At 52.3% G+C, this 13,082-nt stretch overlaps 2 protein-coding genes across 3 annotated transcripts in view; one reads left to right on the top strand and one right to left on the bottom strand.

The window, feature by feature from the left end:
• The window catches only part of SYMPK (symplekin scaffold protein), a 36,690-nt gene extending 33,256 nt beyond the window's left edge, over positions 1 to 3,434 (bottom strand). Inside the window, exons 1-3 of one of the 2 annotated variants that reach the window (XM_049900884.1) lie at positions 3,350 to 3,434; positions 630 to 753; positions 416 to 481 (exon numbers count right to left, since the gene is read on the bottom strand). In XM_049900884.1, coding sequence (XP_049756841.1) covers positions 416 to 481; positions 630 to 734 — 171 coding nt within the window. In that variant the 5' untranslated portion in view covers positions 735 to 753; positions 3,350 to 3,434. Of the gene's footprint in view, positions 1 to 415; positions 482 to 629; positions 784 to 3,349 lie in introns of both variants that reach the window. The other variant, XM_049900885.1, reaches the window with a different exon arrangement.
• An 883-nt stretch (positions 3,435 to 4,317) lies between these two features.
• FOXA3 (forkhead box A3) lies at positions 4,318 to 12,782 on the top strand. The gene is made up of 2 exons (XM_049901235.1): positions 4,318 to 4,455; positions 11,793 to 12,782. The coding sequence occupies exons 1-2, from the start codon at positions 4,387 to 4,389 to the stop codon at positions 12,780 to 12,782; spliced, it is 1,059 nt and encodes a 352-aa protein (XP_049757192.1). The 5' UTR covers positions 4,318 to 4,386.
• The last annotated feature ends 300 nt before the right edge of the window (positions 12,783 to 13,082 follow it).

The raw sequence follows: 13,082 nt of genomic DNA, 5'->3' as shown, positions 1-13,082 counted from the left end.
TCTTCTGTCCCAGCCCTGCACACTCTGGGTCATCACTGTCTGGTGACATGTATGTCTTCCTCGCTACACTGGACCCTGGTAGAGAGGAAATGCAATGAAGAGGACAGGGAGTTAGATTTGGATTCCGGGATTCAAGTCCTAGTTCAGCCAGCTCCTAAAGGAGTGACCCCGGGCTAATCGTACAAGTTCTGAGGCTCTACTCCCTTCTGTATACAACAAGGATGACGTTTCTCCACCTTGTGGAGCTGTGGTGAGAGTGAAATGAGATCATGCCCATACAGCACTGGGCACCATGCTCATATACTAAGTCCTTGATACGTGGATGCTAGTGTTACCGCCAGTGTTTTCTCTTCCACAGGTTCCCACTCCCCTCCCCTTGTCCCGCCTTAGCCCACCCCCTCTCCCCACCCCTCACCTGTTTGAGCACTGTGATCTTTGAGTCATTGGTGATCAGTGCTGCCTGGTTCAGGAGATCCACCACCTAGAGGGGAAAGAAAGGCAGGGGGTGGTGCTGGCCTTGCCAGCCTAGCCCATTGGCACTCCCAAGGCTCTGTGATCTGGGGGTGGGGGTGGCCCGCCGAAAGCCAGGGCTGTGCATCCCAACTCCGAGCCCTTCTCTCCACACTCACCCTTTCTGAGGTGGTCATGCCATCAATGCCTGCTCCCTCCTCTTGTGTGAAAAACTGAGAGGCCACACTCCGGCGGGTAACACTGTCCCCACTGCTGCTCGCCATGGCTGCTGTCAGGTATCCCCTGGGGAAGAAGGGGATGGGTCAAGCTGACCTACACCCCATCACCAACACAGGGCTCAACCCACTTCCCCAGCCTGTCCTTTCCTTGTCCTGCCTTCCAAAGTCCCGGCCTACTCCAGACTACATGTACGTGTGCATGGTGGTTGTAATCTGGGGGAGACTGATGTCACTCGCCTTCCCTGATGGACTTCCAGGTCAGAGGCAGGTCCCCAAGTTCCAGCTCCAGTACTTTATATACAGCAAGCAGACCAGAACATCTGCTGAATGGCTGGATGCCAAATGAACCACAGAAGCCACCTTACTGGTCTCCATGCTTCCTGACTTTCTCAAACAAAGCTCTGAGGAACTCCAATCATGGAGCAGCCCTGCCCACAGTCGGTACCCGATACATCAGAAAAGCCCTAGTTAAAGAGGTTATATTACAGCTATTCTCTGGAATACTATGGAGCTGGGAGGGGAGGGGGGACTTTTGGACAGTGGTGGCTCAGTGATAGGATTCTAGCCTTCCATGAGCGAGACCTGGGTTTGATACCCAGTCAGTGCACCTCATGCGCAGCTATCACCTGCCTGTCTGTGGAAGCTTATGTGTTGTCAAGATGCTGAACAGGTTTTGGTGGAGCTTCCAAACTAAGACGAACCAGAGAGAAAGGCCTGGCTATCTACTTCTGAAAATCAGCCAGCGGAAACCCTACAGATCACAACAGTCCGATTCCCAGCCAATCGTGTGTGTGGCCAGGACCAGGCAGGATTTTGTTCCATTGTGTGTGGGGTTAGCATGAGTTGGAGACTGACTGGACGGCCGCTAGCAATAACATCCCAAAGTTATACTGGTAATATCATAAAATGATTAGTGTAGAAGGATCTCGATGACAGCTCTATTCGTAATAGCAAAAGGCCAGAAACAACCCACACGTTCTTAAATAATGGAACTGGTTGAAAAATTATGATACAACCACATGATAAATACTATGCCACTGGAAAAAGGACTAAGAGGAAAAAGAAAGAAATAAAGAAAATCTTTATACACTGATGGGGAGCAGACTCCTGTGTTATATTAAGTTAAAGGAAGTAAAGAGGAAGGTGGTGTTTATCACCATATGCTCCACTTCTATAAAAACAAATATATACATATATACATACAAAAAAGCAAACAAACAACAAACTGAAAAGACAAACCAAAAACCGTAAGTGGGAGAAAACAGTAAAAAAAAAAAGTGGCGGATCTCATGTACTATCAGGACAGGATGTCTACGACAGTCTGCTGTGTCACAAAACAGTACGTGCAATTCAATCCATTTCTGCCAAGCTTCTGCGTGTGTATTCACAGAATAACCTGAGGTAAGAAACTTAATCTCTCTGGGTCTCAGTTTCTATCTCTGTACAACGGGGATGGTAACAGTGCCTGACTGCCAAGGCTATTCTTAGTATATGTAGTAAATGTTAGATGAGTATGGCTATTGTTACCTACACGGGAAAAGAGCTGAAAAACAGTCCACAAACCATTAGCAATAATCACCTCAGGGGAACAGAATTTAGGGAGGGCAAAAAAGATACGTTTTTAAAAAGGAACATTATGTACTGTACAGAGTAGCTATTTGATAGATGTCTGCTGAATGAATGACTACAGTTATGGATTGAATTGTGTTCCCCAAAAACGTGTGTCAACTGGGCTAGGCCGTGATTCCCAGTATTGTGCAACTGTCCACCATTTCGTGATCTGATGTGATTTTCCTATGCATTGTAAATCCTATCTCTATGATGTTAATGAGGCAGGACTCAATCTACAGGATTAGGTTGTCTTCTGAGTCAACCTCTTTGGAGATATAAAAGACAGAGAAGCAAGCAAAGAGACAGAAGGACCTCATGGCATCAAGAATGAAGAACCAGAAAGGGAGTGGGTCCCTGGGTTGAGAAGCTACTAGACCAGGTGAAGATTAATGACAAGGACCTTTCCCTAGAACAGACAGAAAAAGAAAGCCTGGAGCTGGCGCCCTCAACTCGGACTTCTAGCCTCTTAGACTGGGACAAAATAAATTTCTCTTTGTTAAAGCCATCCATTTGTGGCATTTGTTAGAGCAGCACCACATAAGTAAACTGAGTAAACAGCCTCTTGCCTATGCTCCCTGCTGCCTGTCACTCCCACATCTCATTCAAAGTCGACCCAAAATCCTCCCCAGGAGTGCTACGCAGGGGAAGTGACGTTTGCGCCCGGCCCCAAAGGATGAATGGGAATTAGCCAGGCAGAATGGGTAAAAGGGTACTGCGGGCAGAAGGGTCAGCATGTGCAAAAGCCATGAGGCGGGGAGCTGCACGGCAAGTTTGAGGAACCGAAAAGCCGGTGCAGCTGTGAGAGGTGGGGGGTGAGCAAAAAGGCAGCGAGGAAGCCGGCGAGGTCGGCGGGGCGGGCGCGCTTTGGGGGCCACATTGGAACTTTGCCCTGAGGGCACTGGGGAGCCACGGAAGGGTGCTGAGCAGGGGAAGAAACAAGGGTCCCGAACGCCACTGCTCCCCTCTCCTGTCGCGGCCCCCCAGCGCCCCCGCCTCCTGAGGGCCCCTCCTCCCTTCGTTCCCCGGCCCCCAGGCCGTCCCCCGCTCACCGCGGCTCCGGCCTCCGTCCCCCTCGCGCCCCCTCAGCAGCGCCTCCTCACAGACGCCACCGACGCCATCTTTCCCTCGCCGCCGTGACACTGCGCACGCGCTGCGCACGCAGGGCTGCCGGGAAATGGAGTCCAGACCGCCCCGACCCCGCCCTTACCTCGTGCGGCGCGAGCGGCCTTCCTCACTTCCCCAGAGTGCCCTGAGACCGCCCCTCACAGGCTTCCGGGAAATGTAGTCCCTTGGTAGAGGCACAGGGCGGAAAGGGAGCTAGAGGCTTCTGGGAAATGGAGTTCCCAGTGGTTCCGAGTCCCTGGACGGCGGGGTTGGAGAGCTTAAAGAATCCCGGAGGCGAAGCTTCGAGGTGGTCTGTTGTCCTAGTGTGGTATGATCAGAGGCCCGGTTTCCCCATCCTTAGCCCTGACCCTTTCTTTCCAGTCTGAACATTTCCAGCCGTCGGAAGCCTCAGTATTCTCATCTGTACATTGGGAGTGCGCTTTCCAGGCTCTGCTAAGGGTCCTGATAGTGGTACATCGGTACCCCTAGAGCGCCCTGCGCGCTGCGCCCCTTTCCTCCGCCGTTGCCATGCTGGGCTCTGGATATTGGTTCTCTTTTGTCGAGGTGATGAACATGTCCCTCCCCCTCGGGTAGAAGTGCTCCAGAGCTGTACCTTCGGGGCCTTTAATATCAGCAGGGTCTCACCCCGGCAGCTCCCTCACTCTTCAGCCATCTCCTGCTCTCGCGTCCCCGGAATGCGGTCCCCGGCGCCTGAGGTCTCTCTCCTCGCAGTCCCGCAGGGGGCGCCCCAGGCCGAGCGCACCGCCCTCGGGGAGGCGGGAGGGCAGTCCGGGGCGGGCGAGGGGCGGGGGTGTCCCGGCTATAAAGCGTGGCCGCCTCCCGCGGCGCCCGGGACGGCGGGGACCCCGGGCAGTCGGACGGGCAGGCGCCGTTCGGAGTCGGGCCGTTCCTGCTGAGCGATCTGAAGTGTTCCGTTCCCCCGGGACCGGAACGGGAGCGGGTGGGGGCGCAGGCCCCGGGGATGCTGGGCTCGGTGAAGATGGAGGCCCATGACCTGGCCGAGTGGAGCTACTACCCCGAGGCGGGCGAGGTGTGTCCTCGGGGATGACGGAGCGGGAAGTGGGGGGCAGGCACCCGGGTGTGGGTTTAAATGGGGACAGGGATAGGCGCGTGGGCTCAAACGGGACCGGGGCATCTAACTGGGGAGACAAGGAACGGGGGACACGAAAACCAGGTGTGCGAATCCGGGACAGGGGACAAGGCATGGACTCGCGGCTTCGGCAGGCGAGCCGGGGTGAGGGCTCAAATAAGAGTCAGGAAAACGTAGGCAAAGGTCAGGTCATAGTTTAAACGTGAAGGCTGGGTTTTGGGGACCCGAAATCCCAGGGATTAAAATGAACAAACCAAAGATAGGAATCCGAGCTCCAGGGTAGCGGACAGAGTTGAAGAATTAGGAAATGGGGTTCAAAGTTGGAGGAAAGATAATGAGCTGGGGGTAGGGAGAAACCACTAAGGGAGGTTTGCGGTGGGAGCAAGGAGTCCTGATGGCGCAGTGGTTAAGCGTTCAGCTGCTGCTGCTGATGGAAAGGCCTGAGGTTTGAACCCACCAGCTGCCTCGCGGGAGAAAAGACCTGGCTGGCCATTTGCTCCTGTAAAGATTACAGCCTTGGAAACCCTATTGGACAGTTCTACTTTGTCCTATAGGGTCACTATGAGTCCGAATCGATTGGACGACAATAGGTTTTGGAGGTGGGAGCTCAGGTTTAGAATATGGTGGTAAAGTTGGGGGTTCAGGAATGAGGATCAAGGTGGCCATCTAAGATAGGGCCAGGAATAGTGGTTGGCACTCAGGAGTACGAGATGGGGGTGTTCAGAGATGAAGCTTTCTTTTGGGGGTCCGAGATAACAGACAGGTTAGAGTTGGGGCTCGGATAGATGTGGGCATCACCTTTGCGGGTATTTAGAGGGTGTGTTTCAATCTCCATCCTCCCATCCTTCCCCAGGACTCGCAGCCCCTCCCAGCTGAACTTAACTGCTATTAGAGTCCTTTAGCAGGGACTCCCCTCTTTGGAGGGTGGAGGGTTTCAGATTATCCCTGCCCCCCAGCAACCTCCAGCAATTGCTAATGTCCTCATCCAGTCTGATTTTAGACAAGGCCTCCTTGGATTTGTGGGTGGGGGTTTATCCTAATTCCCTCAGGCCAGGAGACAAGAAGTCCTTCTCCAAGTCTAACTACTGTTCCCCTTGTTGCAAGGATTCCTGCTGCTTTCTTTACTCACTCTATAGTCCACATGGAAATCCTGGTGGCATAGTGGTTAAGAACTACGCCTGCTAATCAAAAGTTTGGCAGTTGGAATCCACCAGGCCCTCCTTGGAAACTCTGTGTGGCAGTTCTGCTCTGTCCTATAGGGTCACTATGAGTCGGAATCGACTGGACGGCATTGGGTTTTTTTTATAGTCCATATTGTGAGACCTGGGAGTAGGGGATCCTAGTCTGAGAGTTACGGGGTCTGGATGCTTGTGTTCCTAACCTGGAAGGAAACTGCAAGCTTGAGGTGGGGATGTGAGGCTGGAATGGCTGAGTTTTCCAGGGAGACTGAGATCTGGGGGTTATGTGGGCCCCAGCATGCCTGAGTCCTGGGTCTGGGGTTTGAAGCTGTAGGGTGGGTCTCCTGGATCCCCAGACCTGTGGGGCCTGGCAGTGTGCCTAGGAGGGGCCAGTCATGGGGCAGTGGAGGTGTGAAGTGCACGTGGGATAGGGAAGGGCCAGCTGGGGAAGGGGCTGGGAGTGTTGAGAGGTAGAGGCGGGGCAGCTAGAGGTGTCAGTGGTGAGATGGGAAAGGTGGAGACCAGGGTGGGAAGTGGAGGCTCCTGGCTAGTGGGGGGATTCTAGCCGGGCCTCCTGGAGAGCTCAGAGTCTAGGCATTTGGCTTAAGAGGACCATCCACTAATCAGTGTTTTGGGGGCACATCTTAGAAGTAGTTTGTGGGCGAGTCTATGCTGGGGGAATCAATATTTGGGATGCAGTCTGGATGGATCCAAGTTTAGGGGAACAATTTGCACGGACAGTCTAGATAACTCAGAAATTGAAGGACAATCCAGAGGGGATCAACATTTGGGGACAGTTTGGGGGCATATTTTAGAAGAGTCCACATATGGGTAGCTGGAAATGGTTTGGAGGGTACTGTCTGGGAGTCTCCCCAAACCCTCCCATCAGATTAACCCACCTCCTTCCCTCTGGGCCGGAACAATGGGGCCAGAAATACCTACACTCACCCAGCAACCAACAGGGTCCTCAAACCACCTCTTCCTGCTGGGGTGATGTTGATACCCCCAGGCTGGCTCCCTGTCAAGAGAGTTTGGAAAGTTATCACCCCTGGTCCACCCCTACTGGCCTCAGGTTCTTAGAGATCAGCTGATCCACTGCTCCCCCATTTTAGAGATGGAAAATTGAAGCCCAGAGGAGTGTTGGGGGCTGCTTGAAGCCCAGGGCTGGGCCAGGGACTGGACACTAGGCTTCTGGCTTTGCACTGCCTACCTCTGCTCCCGTCACACCCTCCCTCAGGAACAATAAGGAAATGAAAGGGAAGAAATTCTAGCCTCCTGCAGTGGGGGTGCAGGTCCCCTGAGGGCTTCCCCCCATCTCAGCCCCACCCTGGCGGGGGAGATCCGGCTTAGACCCGGACACCGGGCTTCACCTCAGCCCTGGGGCGTGGGAAAGCCTAGGGTGGATTAGGGCAACTACAGAGCTTGAGGTCAGACCTAAAGGAGGACTTCCTGGTGGGTGGGAAAGCCAGTAAAGGAGGGCCCTAGGGTCTCAGTCTGTCTTACTCTGCTATACAAGAACTTAGCTGAGTTAGAGAATTGGTGGGGGGGGGGCGGGTGGCAAAAGGACTTAGAAATCCCTCCCCAACTCTCTCTGGATCCCACTGAATTCATTGCCTCCTTTCATCTCTGAAGGACCCGCCTTCCTTATTCTGGGGAGGGGGCAGAGCCAGCCAACCAGGGGGACACAGTGGGTGGAAGAGGGAAGTAACTTTGGCTCCGGTTTCAGTGTTGAACTTTTGGGGCAATGGTGATGCTGAGGGAAGGAGACAGATACCAAGATGTTCTGAGGGAGAAAGAGATGGGAGGTGGCAGGGGAGTGGGGGAGAGAGACAGAAAGCCATGGAAGGGTGGAGAGAGACAGGGGAGGGATGGGAAGGAGGGACAGGGTGGGGAGCAGATGGGGGGGGAGAGGTGGGGTTGAGGAGAGGAAGGCAGAGAAGGGAAGGGATAGTGGCAGGTGAGACAGGCAGGAAGAGAGAGACAGGGCGGGGGGGGTGTGAAAGAGATACAGACCCAAAGAGGGAAGAAGAGAGGGAGAGCAAAGGAGATGGGGGAGAGAAGGGAAAGAAAGGAGGAGAGAGGTGGAAGGGGGAAGAGAGAGAGGGGGAAAAGTCAGAGGGGAAAAGAAAGAGGGAGAAAGGGAACCATGGAGACATGAAGAGGAAAAGAACTTAGAGTTACTGAGACAGGGAAGGAGACAGACAGACAGACACAGACAAAACCAACCGAGAGCTCCAGGGATAAAAGAGAGAAGAGCTATCTGGAGAGACTTGCAAAGGAGCGAGGGGAGGATTCTTGACTGGGACTCTGACCTGGAATTGGTTGCCACCTGGCCCTGACCACCCCAGTGGCCATGGGCAAGTCCCTTTTCTCTCTGGACTTTGGGACCCGCAGGCACTGACAGTGCAGGCAGGGGAGGAGATGGGACCTCCTGACCCACACCAAAGCTGGCTCTGGCCAGAGCTATGGCAGCTCCCCCAGTGCCCTGGGACCCCCGGCTGCAAATGGGGACACTGCCTTCCTGGTCTCCCTGGAGGAGGAGGCAGGGCAGATGGAGATGTAGATGTAAGAGGGAGGAGACAGGCTGGGAGAGAGCAGGTGAGAGGGATAAATAGAGGATGAGAAAAACCATCATCGAAATCAGTTGCCATCAGGTCAGCCTGACTAATGACGACCCATGTGTGTCAGGATAGAACTGAGTTCCATAGGGTTTTCATTGGTTGATTTTCAGAGGTAGATCACCAGGCCTTTCTTCCAAGGCATCTCTGGGTGGACATGAACCTCCAACTTTTGGTTAGCAGCTGAGCGCGTTAACATTTTGCACCAAGGACTCCTAAACCATCTTTGTTTTTGTTGTGTGCTGTTGAGTCAGTTCTGACTCATAGTGACCCTACAGGGCAGAATAGAACTGCCCTATAGGGTTTCCTAGGCTGTAATCTTTATGGGAGCAGATCACCAGGTCTTCTCTCCTTCGGAGCTGCTGGTGGGTTCGAGCCACTGACCTTTCAGTTAGCAGCCAAGCGCTTAACCATTGTGCCACCAAGGCTCCTTGTGGGTTCACATCTACCATGCCTTGTATTTTCCTTGTTTATCTTCCTGACTTTTATGCTTTTATAGTATGACGTAGAACACAGGTTCTAGAGCCAGACTGCCTGGGGTCAGAATCCCAGTTCTTCCCCACACAGGCTATGTGACCCTGGACAACCGCTCTGGGCCCCAGCTTCCTTAGCTGTAAAATGGGCACAATAATAGCGCCTCCACCATGGTGTGGTTGTAAGGGTTAAAGGAGACAGTTCCTGGGAAGTGCCTGGCACAGCTGAGTATTTCTTGAATTTATGGAAGAATATAAAACCAATTGCCGTGGGGTGGATTCTGACTCACGGTGACCCCATGTGTGTCAGAGCAGAACTGAGCTCCAGAGGTTTTCAGTGACTGATTTTTCAGAAGAAGATCACCAGGCCTTTCTTCCAAGGTGCCTCTGGGTGGATTTGAACCTCCAACCTTTTGGTTAGTAGCTGAGCCTTTAACCGTTTGCACTACCCAGATACTCCGTGAAGGAATATAAAGAGGGTTATTTAGAGAGACATAGAGATGTGTCTCGGAGCCCTGGTGGCACAGTAGTTAAGAGCTCAGCTGCTAACCAAAAGGTCAGCAGTTTGAATCCATCAGCTGCTCTTTGGAAACCCTATGGGGCAGTTCCACTCTGTCCTACAGGGTCGCTATGAATCAGAATCAACTCGATGGTAATCGGTTTGCTTCTGGTTTGGCTTAGAGATGTGTCTTAGAAAAAGTACAGCCAGAATGCTCCTTAAAAGCGAGGATGGCGAGACTTTGTCTCACATGCTTTAGACATGTTATCAGGAGGAATCAGTCCCTGGAGAAGGATGTCATGCTTACTAAAGTAGAGGGTCAGCAAAACAGAGGAATACCCTCAAGGAGATGGATTGACACAATGGCTGCAACAATGGGCTCAAACCTAGCAAAGGTTGTGAGGATGGCGCCGTGTTTTGTTCTCTCGTACGTGGCGTTGCTATGAGTCGGAACTGACTTGATAACAACAGAGCTGTGTACCCTATTTCACTGAGTTAAGATGCATGTATTTTTCCCATTTAAACATTTCTGAGAAAGAAATGTGTTTTACAGTTGATGTATCTAACAATTATAATTGGTGGTGGTTTTTTTCTGTTTTTATTGATACACAAAGGAGCCCTGGGGTGCAATGGTTAAGCGTTCATCTGCTAACCAAAAGGTCGGTGATTTGAACACATCAGCGGCTCCACAGGAGAAAAGGCCTGGCAATCTGCTACCGTAAAGATTCCAGCCTAGGGAACCCTAGGGAGCAGTACTACTCTGTCATATAGGGTCGCTATGAGTTGGAATTGACTCAACAGCAATGGGTATTGATACATAAAAGAGCAGTGCAGTTTACAAACATGATGTCTTAGATTTGGCCACAGGTGGTAAGCAGATAATATGTGATCAGGTTGAAACACATGAATTCTGGTACTCAAGTACTTTTGACTCTAAAGAAACTAATTTTTTTTAACCTAAAGAATTGATAGCTATACCTACATGTAGATTAGATTATTCGAGAGATCGGAAGTTCTCATTTTCCGTTGGTCTCAGGACCTCTTTACACTCTTAAAAGTGATTGAGGATCCCCAAAAGTTTTTGTTGACGGGGACCACATCTATTGATACAGGTAGTCCCGACTTACAATGTATCTGAGTTATGACAAACCATACTTACAGCCTTTCACTTTTTTAATACATTTTACCATTAGTAATATGTACTGCATACAGTGTTGCAACACGTAATGCAGTACATATTACAACACGTAATCTGCTGATGTCATCAGATCTGTAAGTTTCTCTGTAATGTTTCCAACCCCCAAAGACAAATAAAGATCAGCTTTCTAAAGATACTGATAGTAAAAGGCAAGAATAATGAAAACTTAAAAAAAAAAAAACCTGAGGTGTTCGACTTACGTCACAACCAACTCACGACAGAGTTGTAGAAACAGAACCCTGTCGTAAGTCCGGGACTGCCTATATATACCATAAAAAACAGAAAATTTAAAAATACGTATTAATTTTCATTTTAAAATAGCAATAATTTGTTCATATACATAACACATCTTTATTAAAATATATTTCCAAAAATTGTAGAGAGAGGAGTGGCATTGTTTTACATTTTTGTAAATCTCTTTAATCTCCAGCTCAAAAGAAGACGCTGGATTCTCATAGCTGCTTCTGCTTTCGGTCTGTTACGATATCACACGTCACACAACAGCTCTGGAAAACTCCACTGTATACTCATGACAGAGTGAAAAAGCAAAAAGGGAGAGTGCAAGTGGTTTTGACCTCCTTGTTGTTGTTAGTTGCCGTCAGTTGGCCTGACTCATGGCGACCCTAGGTACAACAGGATCAGACCGTTCTGATCCGTAGGGTTTACACTGGCTGAATTTTGGAAGTAGATTGCCAAGCTTTTCTTCCTGGCCCACCTTAGTCTGGAAGCTCTGCTGAAACCTGTTCGGTATCATAACAACACCCAAGCCTCCACTGACGGATGGGTGGTAGCTGTGCTTAAGGTGCCTTGGCCGGAAATAGGACCCAGGCCTTCTGCATAGAGGGCGAGAATTCTACCTCTGAACCACCATTGCTCCCTTTTGATGTCGTGGACACCCTGAAGGGGTTTGGAGACTCCTCAAGGTTTCCCAGACCACAGTTAGAGAATCACTTAAAGATGGAGCTCGGGGGCACAAGTGTGCAGGGGAGGGAGGGCAGGGAATTGGGGAGAGAGATGTTAAGAGACAGCTTTCTACAGAGAGAAGTCCTGGTGGTGCAGTGGTTAAGTGCTCTGCTGCTAACTGAAAGGTTGGTGGTTCAAATCCACCAGCCACTCCACGGGAGAAAGATGTGGCAGTCTGCTTCTGAAAAGATTACAGCCTTGGAAACCCTATGGGGCAGATAAACTCGACACCAGCGGGTTTGGGATTGATGAAGAGACTGGTAGAAAGAGGCAAGACAGACAGACAGATGGACAGCAGCAGATGGAGACCCACTGACCCCTTGCCATCTCTCTTTTCTCTCCTCGCAGGTCTACTCCCCGGTGACCCCAGTGCCCACCATGGGCCCCCTCAACTCCTACATGACCCTGAACCCCCTGAGCACTCCCTACCCCCCGGGGGGTCTCCCTGCCTCTCCACTGCCCTCCGGACCCCTGGCGCCCCCAGCCCCCGCAGCCCCCCTGGGGCCTACCTTCCCAGGCCTGGGTGCCGGTAGCAGTGGGGGCAGCAGCTCCGGGTATGGGGGCCCAGGCCTGGGGCTGGTGCATGGGAAGGAGCTGGCGAAAGGGTACCGACGGCCCCTGGCCCACGCCAAGCCGCCCTATTCCTACATCTCGCTCATCACCATGGCCATCCAGCAGGCGCCGGGCAAGATGCTGACGCTGAGCGAGATCTACCAGTGGATCATGGACCTCTTCCCTTACTACCGGGAGAACCAGCAGCGCTGGCAGAACTCCATCCGCCACTCGCTGTCCTTCAACGACTGTTTCGTCAAAGTTGCACGCTCCCCGGACAAGCCGGGCAAGGGCTCCTACTGGGCCCTGCACCCCAGCTCAGGGAACATGTTCGAGAACGGCTGCTACCTGCGCCGCCAGAAGCGCTTCAAGCTGGAGGAGAAAGTGAAGAAAGGAGGCAATGGGACCTCCACTGGGAGGAACGGCACTGGGTCTGCCACCACCACTGCCACCACCGCTGCTGCCACTGCTGCCTCCCCGCCACCGCAGCCCCACCCTCTGCCCCCCGAGCCTGAGGTCCAGCGTGGGGAAGATGTGGGGGCCCTGGACTGTGGCTCACCCACTTCCTCCACCCCCTACTTCACGGGCCTGGAGCTCCCAGGGGAGCTGAAGTTGGACGCACCCTACAACTTCAACCACCCTTTCTCCATCAACAACCTGATGTCGGAACAGACACCAGCGCCTCCCAAACTGGACGTGGGGTTTGGGAGCTATGGGGCTGAAGGTGGGGAACCCGGGGTCTACTACCAGGGGCTCTATTCCCGGTCTCTGCTTAATGCATCCTAGCAGGGGAGATGGGAGCATGGTGGGTGGGGTATGGCTGTAGCTCACACCCTCAGGCTTTCAGGGCCTGATCCTCCTGGTTGACACTTTGCTTGTCCCACGAGTTAACATCTTGGTTGGTCTCCTGCTAACTGTGATGACTGCCGTCTTTGAAGGCATCCTGTTGATCCGCTGGGTACTGTGATGACCACCATTGCCACAATCTTGGTTGGCCCATTGGGTACCGTGAAGACTGTCATGTTGATTGATATTATTGGTTGATCCATTGGGTGCTTTGATGGCCACCATCTAGGGTGACGTCTT

The sequence above is a fragment of the Elephas maximus genome, chromosome 11 (assembly GCF_024166365.1).
Source record: "Elephas maximus indicus isolate mEleMax1 chromosome 11, mEleMax1 primary haplotype, whole genome shotgun sequence".
NCBI classification, from domain to species: Eukaryota; Metazoa; Chordata; class Mammalia; order Proboscidea; family Elephantidae; genus Elephas; species Elephas maximus.
The sequence above is the reverse complement of the archived record's forward strand: the minus strand, read 5'-3'. Positions and strand labels throughout refer to the sequence as shown.

Excerpts from the sequence above, each read along its gene's own strand:
- FOXA3 (XM_049901235.1), top strand. The coding sequence starts at position 4,387 with ATGCTGGGCTCGGTGAAGATGGAGGCCCATGACCTGGCCGAGTGGAGC. Across the intron at positions 4,456-11,792 it reads ACTACCCCGAGGCGGGCGAG|GTCTACTCCCCGGTGACCCC; the intron begins GTGTGTCCTCGG and ends CTCTCCTCGCAG.